This window comes from Octodon degus, unplaced genomic scaffold (assembly GCF_000260255.1).
Source record: "Octodon degus isolate 3935 unplaced genomic scaffold, OctDeg1.0 scaffold00289, whole genome shotgun sequence".
Taxonomy (NCBI): domain Eukaryota; kingdom Metazoa; phylum Chordata; class Mammalia; order Rodentia; family Octodontidae; genus Octodon; species Octodon degus.
In genome coordinates, this window is record NW_004524865.1 from 659,191 (window position 1) to 674,124 (window position 14,934).

The following is a 14,934-nucleotide window of genomic DNA, read 5'->3' on the forward strand; positions in this document are numbered from 1 at the left end:
TTAATAGCATTGAGGGTGTTTTTTTTTTTTTTTTTTTTTTTTTTTTTTGTCAGTGTCATTCAGGAGTAAGTTGTAGTCATGAAATTCCTTTACTCTCAAATACCTAAGAATAAGTTTTTAATTGTCTTTACTGTTCTGTTTGCATTTTGAGAATTTGATGGGAAAATGATAGCAAACTTTTAAAAATTCTAAATAATGTCTCCATTTCATAGTAACTTATTTGTTTGGAGTGCGTATCATTGTTATTGAAAGTATGACCTGTGGGCCAACTTCCTTGGCATCTTTTGTGAGATTGATAGAAATGTGCATTCAGTGCTCCTTCCTGACCTAGGGTATTATAATTTTTGGGACTAAGGCTTAGGGGTCTGCCTTATCAACTCTCCATGATACTTGAGTCCATTAACAAGTTCCTTTTGTTTGTTTTTGGTTGATTTCCTGCAATGAGTATTCTTTCCATAAATTGCTTAGGAACCAGGAACATGCTCAGATTAACAATTCTCTTCTTATCCCAGGTTTAGATGACTCATTTAAGTTTTGGAAGGCTCCATCAAGGATGTCCAGCCAAGATCAGGATCCAAGTTCTCTTTCCACCTCAGAAACAACGGTACATACAAAAAGTGCATGGTGCTTCATTTTGAATCTCTTGAAAAATTTTGAATTTACATGAGATAAGCATGGATATAATGTTATCATATTTATAGCTATGATCTTTAAAACATTTTCTAAATGTTTAGAAACATTTAGAAAACAGTTTCTTAAACTGTTGTAACTTGGGGCCAGGGAGATGGCTCAGTGGCATAAGCTCCTGCCTGGCAAGCACAAGGTTGTGAGTTCAATCCCTGGTATCCAGACCCCCCCCCCAAAAAAAAAAAAAATCCCTTAACTTGTTCACCAGCAATACACAGTAGATACTATTTTGATTTTTCATATGAGAAAGTCATTCAGGAATTGAAAGGCTGTGATCAGTGTTGCTTGTAAGTAGCAGAGTTGGAATTTCAACCAGGGTTTGCCTGCCTCTAGTTACAGCTGTACTGGTTATCCTTTCAATGAAGAGTTCAGAACTCCTTTCCTACTTTCTTTTGATAGAACCAGAGTACAAAAGTGTCAAAATGTTTATCATTAGTAGTATAAGAGAACAAATCCTATGATTAAAAGTATTTTATTATCCTGAAGTTTTATTTAAGAACAAGCAACATAAGAAAATTTACCCATTCGGTTACTCCAATGTGGTACTGATGATTTTGAAAACATTGTTAAGTACTTGTATCAAATAGAAGCTTCTCTTGATTATCTGAAATATGTGATTTATTTATGCTTGCCTGCCTTCCTCTTTGATTCACATATAAGTTGCTTTTTCCTTATAGTTGATACCATATTTTGGTTTTATACAAGTATAAAGAAATATTTTTTTTCTCATTTATAAAACATTTAGAGACCCAATGCTATTATGGGCTACTGGACTCTTTTAGAATATTTTGCTGAGTTTACACACCTATAATATTCAATAACGGAACTTAGAAAAAATGGGGTATACCAAGAATGTCCATTTTGTATCTGTGTATTCAAAGTGGTTAGGATAGATATATAATTGCATTCTCTTAATGAATAGAATGATTTGTTCTAATGGTGTTTGTAGATAGGATCTCAAGTCTGCATCTTGTACAGCAGTTAACCACTAAGAAGAATATATGCAGTGTGTTATTTGTTGAATCTGTATTTCCGATTTGATCTGAAACTGTCTCATTGCTATCTGTTTATCAATAAAATTTTAAAAAATTAAAAAAATAAAATGTGAGTAATAGAGATACAGTGGTGGGGCCGGGGAGATGGCTCAGTAGAATAAACGCTTCCCTGGCAAGCACAAGGGCCTGAATTAAATCCCTGGTTCCACCAACGAGAGTGAGAGATAGAGAGAGAGATACAGTGGTAATTTGTTCTGGCAAGATCCAGAAGGGTCTTACCTGCAAATATGAGGATCCAAACCGACATAGGACTTAAACAATAGACAATGGTTATCTCTTATCTTATCCCAGCAAGTGACCATACGCAAAATATAAATCACCAAATTATTCTGGGGCTTTTTCAATAAATAAATAAAGAGATGGACAAGGAAGATCCCGAAGTTCTACATACTGGGAGACAGCTGTGATGATCTTAGCCTGGGATATTTTCAAAGCAAGTCTTTCCAGCTACTCTTTGGGTCCATTAAAAAAATTCGTAACAAAACACTGAACAATGTCAAGGTTTAAGTAATCTATATCTTCATAGATAAGCTGCAAAACATACCCTCAAATAAATGGATGGCTTGACTTTTTGTAGATAGATCAATGGTAAATATGTATAAAATTTTATTTTCAAAGTTCAACAAAGTAGACACAATATTCTACAGTTTCTCTACATTATACATTTTATGACATCCATTTACCTAATGAAAATGCTCTGCTACTAAATCCTAAGTTTTACCACACTGAATGTTAGCTATGATGAATATTAGCATTTTAATTATTATTGCTTTTGTTTTAGAATTTATAAGAGTTTGGGAAAATGAGTTTAATTTTTCAAATTTCTTTAAAAGAATCTCAAGTTGTATCTAAGTGATTATTGTATAAAGACTCTTGAAATGTTTTACAGATTAAATAAGTTAACCTCTGGAAAAAAAATAAAACATTTAGTTTAGTGTTTTGTAGCATAAAAACTTTGTTGTAGAACCTACTAGAAAGACAAAGATTGCTGTATCTCCTTGTAGGAGTAAAAATAATATGAAAATAATAAATTATTTATTACAGAGACATTAATAAATTTCTTCCTCCAATTTCTAAAAAGACTGATACTTTTTTTTTTTTTTTTTTTTTTTTTGCAAAACTTTGTCTTTTTTTATCTATAGATTAAAAAGTGATGTTTGTGTTTAGTGCTAAATTTGGCCTTTATGTAGAAAAGTAGGATAACTGCTCTACTTCCACTAGGTGTCATGCTTTCCAAGTAAGAGATAGTAGGTGTTTTTGTTTCAGCAAGAGAAATAATATGATCAAAAGTCAAAATGTCTTGTTAATTGGTTATTTACTTTATAGAAGAAAGGCATCAATATATGCTTAAAAGGACATCTTTTTAGTCAGATGTGATGGCACACGCTTGTAATTCTTGCACTCTTAGGATGCTGAGAGTATAAATTTTGGACACAGTCTGGACAACTTAGTGATTTATTGAGACTGTATCTCAGAATAACAAATTTTAAAAAGTTGAGAGATGTAGCTCAGAGCAAAGACCATGGATTTAATCCCCAAGACTTTGATTCAATAATAATAGTAAATTTTTTCAAAAAAAAAAAGTAAATTTTTTCAAGTTACTGTATTGTTAAAATGGCTCTCGAATAGCCTAGAGATCTTTGTGCATTACTGTTTTTCAGCTATTGTAGGTAACCATTTAATAGTAATCCATTAACTTCAAATTGTCTTAGTTATTTCATAGACACTATTTAAGCTCTATCCTATACTAGAAGACTTCAGTTTAAGAAAAATAAAATCACAGTTTTTAAATACTAGATTTTCTGACAATGACTTTGAAAATATCCTATCTATTAAAATCACTTATGGGCTGGGGAGATAGCTCAGTGGCATAAGCACCTGCCTAGCAAGTGCAGGGATGCAGGTTCTGTCTCTGGTACTGCATGCTGTGCTGGGTCCAGAACCCAAGGTGCACAGTTTTAGGCTCAAAACCAAGTGTGATGGCACCTCCATATATTTCCAGCCCTGGGAAGCTGAGACAGGAGGATCGTTTTGAGTCTGAACTGCGTAGCAAGACCCTGTATTGAAGAAAAAAAAAAAACCAGAATAAAATCACTTAAAGTAGAAGTATTTTGAAAGGGATTAATAGCATTGAGGGTGTTTTTTTTTTTTTTTTACTACAATGCATTTTTAAAACTTTAGATGTTCAGTTTATTCTGACTACTAGTAGTATCAGGGTAGGGGCATGAGGCAGAGGAGGTCCGTGTACCTCACGCAGCTGGGAAGAAAAGAGACAAGGAGGGCGCAGGTTTGCAGCATTCACTTCATGGGTATATCCGATATCTCAGTTCCTTACACTAGGGCTCCTGCAGGGAGCTCCTGAAGGGCCTTCCACCTCCCAGGAGTGCCTGAGCTAGTGGCCAAGCTTTCAACATGTGAGCCATTTGGGAAATTCAAGGTCTAAACTAAAACTCTTTTTTTTTTTAAATTTTATTTATTTGTGTGTGTGTGTGTGTGTGTGTGTGTGTGGCCAGCTCAGCCCACCAGGGGGCGGGGCTGGCTGGCATGTGGTGCTGGGGGATTGAACCGTGGTCCCTGTGCTTTGCTAAGCTTGTTCTAAGTAGGTGCTTTAGACCACTGAGCCATCTCACCAGCCCTAAACTAAAACTCTTAAGTAAAAGTCTTCAACTTGTTTGTATTAGGGTGTTATTTTAAAAGCATATACCAATAAAATGCTTTTAAGTTTTTTAAAAAAGAATTTTGATATATAATCCTAAACATTTATTTCTCTTTTGCAAAAGACTAGTATTTTGTTAGCATTTTTACCATCAACTTTTTTTTTTTTTTTCAAATTCCACAGAAGCTTGGAACTGATGACTTTTATTCACAAATGTAATCTGATTATCCAAGTTATTCTGGCAGTTGTGGGTTATTGTTAAACTGATTACCCAAATTTCCCTTATTGTCCTGGTTTCTTCAACATCCCTAAGATACTTTTCATCTTTATCCCAAAAGGAGAAAAATCTGTAGAGTTTATTATGCCAGTATTATTTCAAGTCTAAACGAAGACACTTTATTTAGATCACTTATTGCTTTATCTAGTACAAGAGAATGTTAAAATTACAAATTAAGGTATAAATTGAATGGCTTTAAATCTCACTAATCTGCTTATCTAGTTATTTATATCTTTATCCTACAAAATGGGGATTTACTTTTGGTTGATATGTCTTTCCATGTTGTCTTTTTAATGAAAACATTATCTTTTGATTTGGGCCATAACAAGCACTGTGCTCTTGTGCGGTTAATCCCATGTTGGGGAATTTAATAGCTTTGCCATGAATATTCATTCAGGTGTTTGGTACACTTTGTAAGAATTGGGACCTGTATATCTTATAAACTACACTAATGTGAGTAGAGTGTCATTGTTACTCTCGGTACATTCATTACCTTTGTAAATTCTCCCTCAGAAGTGCGTCCAGTCTGACTCAGCAGGCATTTGGTTTTGTTTTTCCTCCTGAAATTGCAGTTCTAATTCTCTAAAATGGATAGCTGTACTTACCAATGTGCAGCAACAGTTTTAGAGCCAATATCTGGTCCTTTCTTTTGCTCTTAAGCAGAAGTATATTTGTATTTTTAAAATGTCTTATTTGTTAAATGAAGTTGGAAACATGATTTGATTTTCATTTTGAGCTTTTCTCTGTGAAATCCGTGGGACGCATACCTAAAGAAAACTTAGTTTATTTAAACATGTAAAGAAAATTTTTCTAATGAGTCTTCGTGGTCTTAAAAAAGAAAATGAGTCATTTTTATGATTACCATTTTACACAAATCATAAGAACATGAAGCAGCATCCTACCATCTATGACAAATAAGACATTTATTTGAATTTGAAGCATATTTGGATCACCTTGGTAGTCACAATACTATACTCTACTTCAAAGCCAGATGTGATTGGTGCTGTAATAGATGTTAATCAAGATGCAATGAGGTTGTACCAGGATGAGAGAGTGATTTTGTGTAGAAAGTGGCAATGGAGACTGAACTTTGTAAGATGAATTGCTTCCTTTTTGTATTTATGCCATATAAGCATAAAGGCTTTAACATAATACTGAGTTAAAAGTCTAATTCAGAACATACAGCATAATTAGAAAGTGATTGAATACTAAATTTGTTGCACTGAAAACACTAAATATTTAAAAAATGCATGGAGTTACTTGGAGTGCAGTGTTTGGGGAAGGTTGATTTTGATTACTAAACCAACCAGATCAGGGTTAGTTAAGAAGGCTGATACACTTTTTGGATTTGAGTTTTAACGATAAGGATAAAAAGATAGTTTAGCACAGTGAAATGGTCTGAAATATTATAGTTCACATTAGAGAAATAGTATGTTGACCTTTTGGAGGGATTTAAAACTTTAAAATAAAATAATGGTATACGAAGGACAGTTTAAACAGAGTTGAATGCAAAAGGCAATTTAGTAGAAAAATAGTTTTGATACAAGTATGAATGCTAAGGCATTCTCTTTACCTCCATTGTAGTCCCCAGATTTTTTTTTTTTTTTTGAGTCTTTTTGAGACAGGGTCTTGCTATGCAGTTCAGGCTAGCTTTGAGCTCACTTTGTAGCCCAGGATGGTCTCAAACACACAGTGATCCTCCTGCCTCATCTTCCGAGTGCTAGGATTATAGGTATATGCCACCATGCCTGGCCTCCAGGAAAATTTGAGATGACATATACATGACAATGGGGAGAGAGAAATAGAATTATATACTTTATTAAAATAATTTTTATTTCCTGTATATTACCAAAGGACTAAAAACTTTGTAAGTTTTAGTTAGAAGGAAAATGCAAATGATATTTCCTAAGTATTGTTAGTATGGACACTGAACAGGATCACAGTGAGAAAGAACAAGGTGTGTTGGATTTTGGTTTCTGACTTTTTTTTTATTTTAGGGAAGGGCTTATAGGGTGTTCAGGATCTCACCACTAGATCGGACTCATAGTGATCCACCTCTTTACAGCATCCCAATAGCTGGGATTACAGGCGCGCACCACCATGCCCAATTTCAGTTTTCCCTCTCAGCTTGCCCTGGGGGTGGGGCCAGCATGGCAGGCCTGGGGATCAAACCCCCAGCTTCTGCGCCTGCTTGCAGGTGCTTTAATCCACTGAGCTATTTGGCCAGCCCTCTGAGCTTTTTTTTTTAAGTCTAGTAATGAAACTTAAATATTAAGAGCTAGTGATACCTAGGTATTTTTAGTATATAATATTAATATAAATACAACAGCAAATAAAATGAAACATTGTGTCCTATGTGCGTAATATGTATTATTTTATAAAGAGTTACCCTTTGAGCATTTTATTCAAAAGACGTAATATTTTTGTTTTTGTGATTTGGACATTTTAATATTTGAAATATTTTTAAGATTTTGGAGCTAAGTTTCTATAGAGTTATAGTCGTTGTTCATGAATGAAAACATTTAAAGAAGTGGATAAAATATTTTGAAGATTTCAGCTGTTTTATTTACCTGATAGCTATAACTAAAATAGGTTTGTACTGCATTTTGTGTTTGTACTAAAATATTGTATTATTCAGCTTTCCTCTTGTTGAACCATATACCTAATACCTACAGTGTAAAAGAAGAAATGATTTAGTTGTCTCAAATGTTTAGAAGTTTCAGTTCATGGTTAGGGGCTCTAGAGCAGGCATGTTGCGGTAAAAGTGCACAGCATTGCAGTGCTGCCCGGTTCATGGTAGCCAGGACGCAGAACTCGGTGCCAGAGAGAATAGGTTAAGGACCAGATGTAGACCCCTGAGGTGATGCCTCTGGGACCAGCTATGCTTCAGAGAGTGGTTCCCAGCCAATGAAGTTGACAGTTAGGCTCTACTCTCACAAATACATACTGCTAATAACTTGATTGCTTTATTTAATATATTTTGATGTACAGAAAGAGCTAACTTCATCCTTTTTCAGTGTGTTTGTATATATTTTTATTGGTGAATATTTATTTTATAAGTTATTGGGTTTCATTTTGACATTTTCATACATGCTTATAACATTTATTGAACTTCCTCACTTTTAGAACTCAGTATATTCCCTAGGTTGCTATTAATTACTATAAATGGGCGAAGTTATTAAATCCATACCATTCAATGATAGTATGTTGTTATGTACATGAAAAAACATTATCATAGACAATAATTATAATTGGCTCAAGGCCACAAGAGGATGCCTAATTTTTACCCTTAAGTTAATTATAATACAACATAGGGAACCTGACTATGTTGTGGATCTTATTTTTATATAAGTGTTCTTCCAGTTAGACATGTAACAGTCTTCTCTCTTCTGCTGCTCATTGCTTCAGTGATGTTTTTCTGTTCTTTTCCATTCAATATTATGCACAATCCCATGGAAATTAGCTCTGTAGTAATTGAAGTGATTTAATGATTACAGATACTGAAGCTTTTCTGCTCCTGGGAATAAAAGGAAAAGTATTACCTAACAAAACTGAATACATGAATCCAAGGATCTCATAGAAACTTTTGTATCTTATTTTTTTCCATGTTTTAAAAATCTAGATAGAGTTGTACCCCATTTTTTTAAAACCAATACTATTTTTCCCTTATTTAAAAATTTAAAAATTAAATAACCTGTGTAAGCACCATACTGTGTTTTATGAAAAAAATTTAGGATCATTTTGACAAATAAAATATCTAGGTATTAATTAACTTTCAGCATTGTATTGAAGTCTTTTGTTTCCATAAGGCAATATGCAAAACATTTTTTGAATATTTTGCTATATGAAAAATGTTTTATATTCAAGTTCTATTTTGATATAGTAAATGTCTGCTATTGTTTGCAATAACAAAGGGACTCTCTTAATTGTGGCTGCTTATTTTATACTGAAACCTAATTGAGAAACCTTTAGTTACCAAATTGATTTACAAACTCATTGAAGGAAAAGAATCTTTTAGTTTTTAAATCAAAACTTAATTCTTTTTTTTTTTGCTTGGTTCCTCTTAGTTTTATGGAGATATATTTGCCAAATTCTATATATTTATGATCTATCTATATCTAGCCATCTATCTGTTTACTCTCAAGGTAGCACATTATCTCATAGTTACCTTATTTTTGTGATGAGAACACTTAAAATATATTGTTAGCAAGTTTCAAGTGGACAGTACAGTATTATCAGCTATATTTATCATTTTTTGCAGTATATCTCCAGAATTTATTCCACTTATATCTGAAAGCTTGTACCTTTTGAATAACATCTTCTCATTCTCCACATCCTTCCCCTAGATACCACCCTTATACTAATTTGAGTCAGTTTTAGGACTTTCAAGTAGCATCAACCTATCTGCTGTAAGTAGCTTTTATTTTCTTCTATGACATCAATAAATGATAAGATCAGAAGTATATTGTGCCAATTGAGGTTAATTTTCGACTTGATTGCTTTGAGTGCTTCACAGAGAAAGCGCCCTTCTAGGTATCTATCTGATTGGGTCATGTAGGCATGACCTTGGGATCTATGTCTGATCCCTTACACTTCTGAGCTTTTCCCCTTCTGTACTTGCTGGCTGCCTTGAACTAAGCAGTTTTGCTCTTTGACACTCTTCTGCCATAATATTCCTTCATTGGAGGCAACTGATTATGGAGTGACACCTCTGGAACTGTTGAACTGATATTTAAAGCCTTCCTTCAAGTTGCAGGTATCGTGTATTTTTTCCATATGTATGTATTTGAAATATATATATATATATATATATATAATTTATAAAATATATATTATATAAAACATATATAATATAAATTATATATATATATATGTTTCAAAGAAAGCTCAGACTTACTTGTCTTGTTGAGAAAAAGTAAATTGAAGATTTCAGGGTATACCATGCTAGATAACTCTCTTGAAGTGTGTCTGAGGACCTCTGACTCGGATTAATTTGTACTTTCATTAAGACAGCACTGGACTGAGAATCTCAATTGGCCTCTTAGGTGGGCACGTCACTTAGCTTGTACTACTTATCTCTCAATGCAAATCTGTACCACATCAGATTTTTCTATCTGTACTTTCAGTTAGCTAATAGTTAAATGCCCAAACTATAATTATTGCTTAGATTTCTAGTGCAAGTAGTACATTTGCATGCCATTATTTATTACCAAATATAATCAAGCAAGTAAGTATCAATTAGAAATTATTTCCAAGTAAAGATCAGAGTGTAGAACTGGAGCAATTTAGTTTAACACTTTTTTGTTTCTATTTGTTAAAATAGAAATAGATTAATAAAATGTAAAAATAAATAGAGCCTACTAGAATAAGTCACCCATAATCCTTATTAAAAAATAATAATGTGATCCTTGTGTTTCCTCATCCACCTGAATTAAATTATAACTATTGCATACATTCCAGAAACATCTTTTCTAAATTTGGGCTTTCCTGGACTATATTAAGAAAAATTAAATTTTTTATTAATGTGTTTCCTGTGATCTTTTATTGAGCTAATGGACCTTAAAAGCTTTCTTTTCCCAAACTCAATCTTAAAATATCAAACCAGTCCCCTACCTCTATTTTATCAATAATAAGGGCTTCTTCAACCTATGTCACTTGAAAGGATGTTCACTGAAATGAAAGAATTCAGCATCATTGCCCCTTTAACTTTTGTTATATAGCCAGAAGAGTTGCAGCAGGATCTAGATATTTTAAGCAACTCCTGCATAGTTTATGGTATCAGTCTTGGTGTTTGATTGTTTTCTTCTGAGAACAATGAAAATTATCTTGATGTCTGTGAGCAGGAACATTTTTATATAAGGAGCATATAAAATTATTTAAAAATAATTTTTAGGTTAGTTTTTCTATTATTTGAATCAAATATCATATAAATTAAAGGTTTTAATGATTGTTTGTAATTTAGTTATTTAGACCAAACTTTTACTTGGGTTTACTGTTTGGATGCCTTTTTGTGCCGAGCTTTTTTTTTTTTTTTTGCTGTAGCTCTCTCATTTGTTGGTATTATAACTGTCATACTTGATGTGGTAGAAGATGATTAAGGTCTTAAATTGGAAGGGGCATTTTAAAAACTATTATTTTCATTTGTCCTAATTTCTTCAAATTTTTATTCTTTTTAGTATTAGAAACTACATATGGAAATAACCTTTGTTTTTGTTTTAATGTCATATTAAACAACTTATTAGGATATGTATGTGGTCCACACACAGATGTGAACTGTAGTGTGTGAGCCTACAATAGTGTTGATTTGTAAGTTCTCTTAGTAGCTTGTTCAGTGTGTTGGCACTGACACGGAGATGCAGGTCTGGGCACATCACACCTTGTCATAGAGAACTGATGGTAAGAAAAGATTGTATTTTTCACATAGGAAGTGCTAAACACATCACTAGGTTCTTTCAGTGTGAGGAAACCACATAGTTTGCTCATCTATAAACCTGTGGGTGAAATTGTGTTTGCTTTCGATAGAATTTCTATCATGTTTAATGTTTTAAGAAATGCTGTATATTTTACAACATAGTGTCAGTATATTCCCAGCTTTTAAAAAAATGTTCTTTTGTGATAGAAAAATCATTTCATACTTCTAATAGGTAATGTTAAAACTTATGAGTGATCAATGAATGTAAAATATTTCAAGAATACCATGAATTTTACGTAGTATAGTTGTGCCTTTCAATATTTGGGCAGTTAGTAAGCTTTCATAGGCAACTTTAAAATCCTAAATAGGCTTTAAATCAGAATTGTACTTCTGTAAATTATTGATTTATGGAGGCTGTAGTATTTCTCATAAGAAACAGTAGAAAATCCCTTTAATAAAAAATCTTTTGTAACTTTGAATATATGTAGTGTTTTATACAGTTTTATTATAAACTTACTGATGATTATCTTGTGTGTATGTTCCTTATATTTTATTCCATGCTATTGAATTATATATTGAATAAAATAATATTTCTTCACCATTTTACAGGTGACACCTTCACTGGGGAGTGCTGAATTTCAATCACACATGCCATCTACAGTGCTTCTGTCAGAAGCTGTACATGACCAGTTTGTGGCCCAAGGTATATCCTTTTAGGAAGACAGTCTGCTTTCATAAAAAAAAAAAAAAAAAAAAAAAAAAAAAAGTTCATCTGGACAGATGTTTTTAAAGTAAATATCAAAAATATGTTAATGAAATAAGGATATAATAGAACAATTTTAGAATAATTATATTGGACATGCACAAAACAAATACTCTTAACTAATAAATGGGATTTGGTTATCCAATAAATGGTCTGATTGTGAGATGGTTCTGTATTAGCTAAGCATAGATATGTAGCATTTGAATCAGGGAACCAATGAGTATTAGTTAATTAATTCTGTTTTTAACCCTCTTTTGAGAAAACAGTTTTACCAAAATAGTCTACCTGAAAACAAACAGATTCAGTCAGAAACATTTTCTATGGTTGTGCTTCTTATTTATTAACTTACTTATTTTTGCGCAACTGGGGATTGAACTCCGGCCCTTGAGCTCACCAAGGAAGTACTTATTCCACTGACCTATCTCCTGGCCTCATTTATACTTGCCATTTGAAAGATACAAGCTTATTGAAACTTAATTAGAAATATATGATAAACAACTAAGGCTTTATTTTTATTATTAGTAGTATGATCTTTTTTTTTTTTTTAATTTAGTACAGGGTCAACAAGGTCTCACTGTACACAGATCCTCCTAATTTGAGCCTCCCAAGTGCTGGGATTACAGGTGTGCACCACAATCTTTAATATTTTATTAAGAACTGCTTCCTTTTCCCCCCACCTCCCCTTTGGTACTCAGAAATCTAACACAGGACTTTGCACTTGCCAGGCAGGCTCTCTGCAAGAGCTATATTCCTAGCCCAGAAGTGCTTTCAACTCTGCTTTAAAATTTATTTCAAAAATTACAACTTTGTTAATTCTAGAGTTTATGTAGGCCTTTTTTAGTAACATTAAATTTCTGATATATTGAAGTATCCATGAAAAAAAAATGCTTTTAGAAATATGTCACATAGCCAGGCATGGTGGCGCATGCCTATACTCCTAGCACTCAGGAGGCTGAGGCAGTAGGACTGCTGTCAGTTCAAGGCCAGCCTGAACTGCATAGTGAGACCTTGTCTCAAAAAGACAAACGAAAAAGAAGAAAAGAAATACATGGCATAAAGAATAGGGATGTTGCTCAGGGTGAAACACTTGCCTGACATGCATAATACCTAGGTTCAAACCCTAAGGATAGGGTTAGCAGGAAAGAAAAAAGAAATACTTGCTTAATTACTGCTTTAAATTTTCATGACAATATTTGTGTTGTTAATTTCTTAAAAGTATTCCATTTTGGTTTTTAGTAATTCATGTTAATAGTATATAACATGTTTAATTCTACATTTTACCTTTTATGTAGTATGCTTGGAAATCTTTAAAGACTCATTGATAAGGCTAATTTTAACAGCAAATAAATTCAGTAAAGTAGCATGACATATTAACCTACAAAAATTAATAAGTACACATAAGCAGTTAGAAAATATGACAGAAAATCACCATTTACAATAGCAGTAATAAGAAAGTATTAGGAGAAAAAAATAACTTGCATATCAATAACAAAACTACTTCTCAATAAAATTAATAGAAACAAGCAAATGAAAAGTTTTATTGAAATGCTGCCACACATTCATTTTCAAAAAACAAAAAAATAACAAGACGGACAAGAGCAAGCAACAAGTACCAACCCTCATAGTCTATCCAGGCTACCCACTCTTAGGGCAGGTAGCATTCACATTCAGTGTGGGGCAACCTCAATCTTAGCATTGTGCCAGTCCCAGCATCACACACCCTGGATCCGATCACCACTGGAAAACACCACCTTTATGCACATGAGGCTTTGGGGGAACATCGAGATACAAGCCATAACAGTAGCTAACTTTGCCCACATCTGAACATATTGCTACACATGACCAATACTGATATGAAGTTTTGGTTACTCCTTTATTTAGCCTGCTATGATTGTACATTTGCTATACTACAGATGCATTTATTTCATTATGCGATGCTTTTTAAGATACATTGAACAAGTTAAGGTATGGTACATATACTTTATTATTTTTTGAAATCCATAAATACCTTGAATTTTGAAAAGCTTCTGACCCTTAAAGTTGTAGAAAAAGAATTGTGAACCATCTATGTGTTCTTCAGTGTGTCAATGCTTGGGGCTCAGAGCCGTGTTCTGTCTTCCCTGGACTGGCTTTTCTACTGTCATACATTCATGCACATAGGTACACAGACATCACACACAAACAGTGCCTTCATGAACACATATCTACATAACCTATTGCACACAAATACCCATGAACAGTGGAGGTTGGAAGTAAGGAATAGGAGGAACAGTCTAGCCTCTCAGCCTCAGGGTTAAGATGAGCTAAGCAGCTAATGGAATTACCCAACCAATTATCTTCATCATTTTTAGGAACTTGCCTCTAATTATAAGAACTGATGAATATTGTATATAACTGTGAGGTAAACTAAATACTAATCTTATACTTACTTTCAATAATAGGTCAACATGAAGTCGCATCCTCGCAGCCACGTCGTGATTCATCCTTGTCTGCTCCTCTGCCCAAGCAGTGTGTTTTTGTTACTCCATCTCTTCTTTCAGCAATCTGTAGCCTCCTAGAGAACCTACTGGTAATTGCCCCACAAGACACTGCAAATGCACTCCAGGAAGCCCAACTCATAGAGCTTTTCTGTAGGTAAGACACAAACACTCCAAGGGAAGCATTTGTGTGTGTGTGTGTGTGTGTGTGTGTGTGTGTGTGTGTATTTTATATATATATATATATATATATATATATATATATATATATATATATGTATCTCCTGTATTTCTGAATTGATAAAAGACTACTTGTATACTGGGAAAACATTATCCTTCTTTGTAAGGCTTATTGAACAGGACAGGTGTTTTGCTTTTGCTACAATTATCTGGATAGTTTTTTGTGTTAGGTTTATTAAAGCAACTGTATTGATTTGTTATTAATAGACGTCAGTTATCTTTTTTTTTTGACATTTCCTCATTTATTAATCAGGAATGCTCAGCCAGCTAGCCCAATTGGATTAAACTTTGTTTTTCCCAGGTTTGTCTCTCGTGGAATTATCTCATGCCAATTCATGGGTACAAATTCCCTATATGTATGTGGTCA

At 33.4% G+C, this 14,934-nt stretch overlaps 1 protein-coding gene across 4 annotated transcripts in view; it reads left to right on the forward strand.

Annotated features, from left to right (window-relative positions):
• The window catches only part of Rttn (rotatin), a 198,838-nt gene that overhangs the window by 127,616 nt on the left and 56,288 nt on the right, over positions 1–14,934 (forward strand). For all 4 annotated transcript variants that reach the window (XM_004647159.3, XM_023707430.1, XM_023707431.1 and 1 more), the window contains 3 exons: positions 513–604; positions 11,697–11,790; positions 14,292–14,484. In XM_004647159.3, the coding sequence (XP_004647216.1) occupies positions 513–604; positions 11,697–11,790; positions 14,292–14,484 (379 nt within the window). The remainder of the gene's footprint in view (positions 1–512; positions 605–11,696; positions 11,791–14,291; positions 14,485–14,934) is intronic.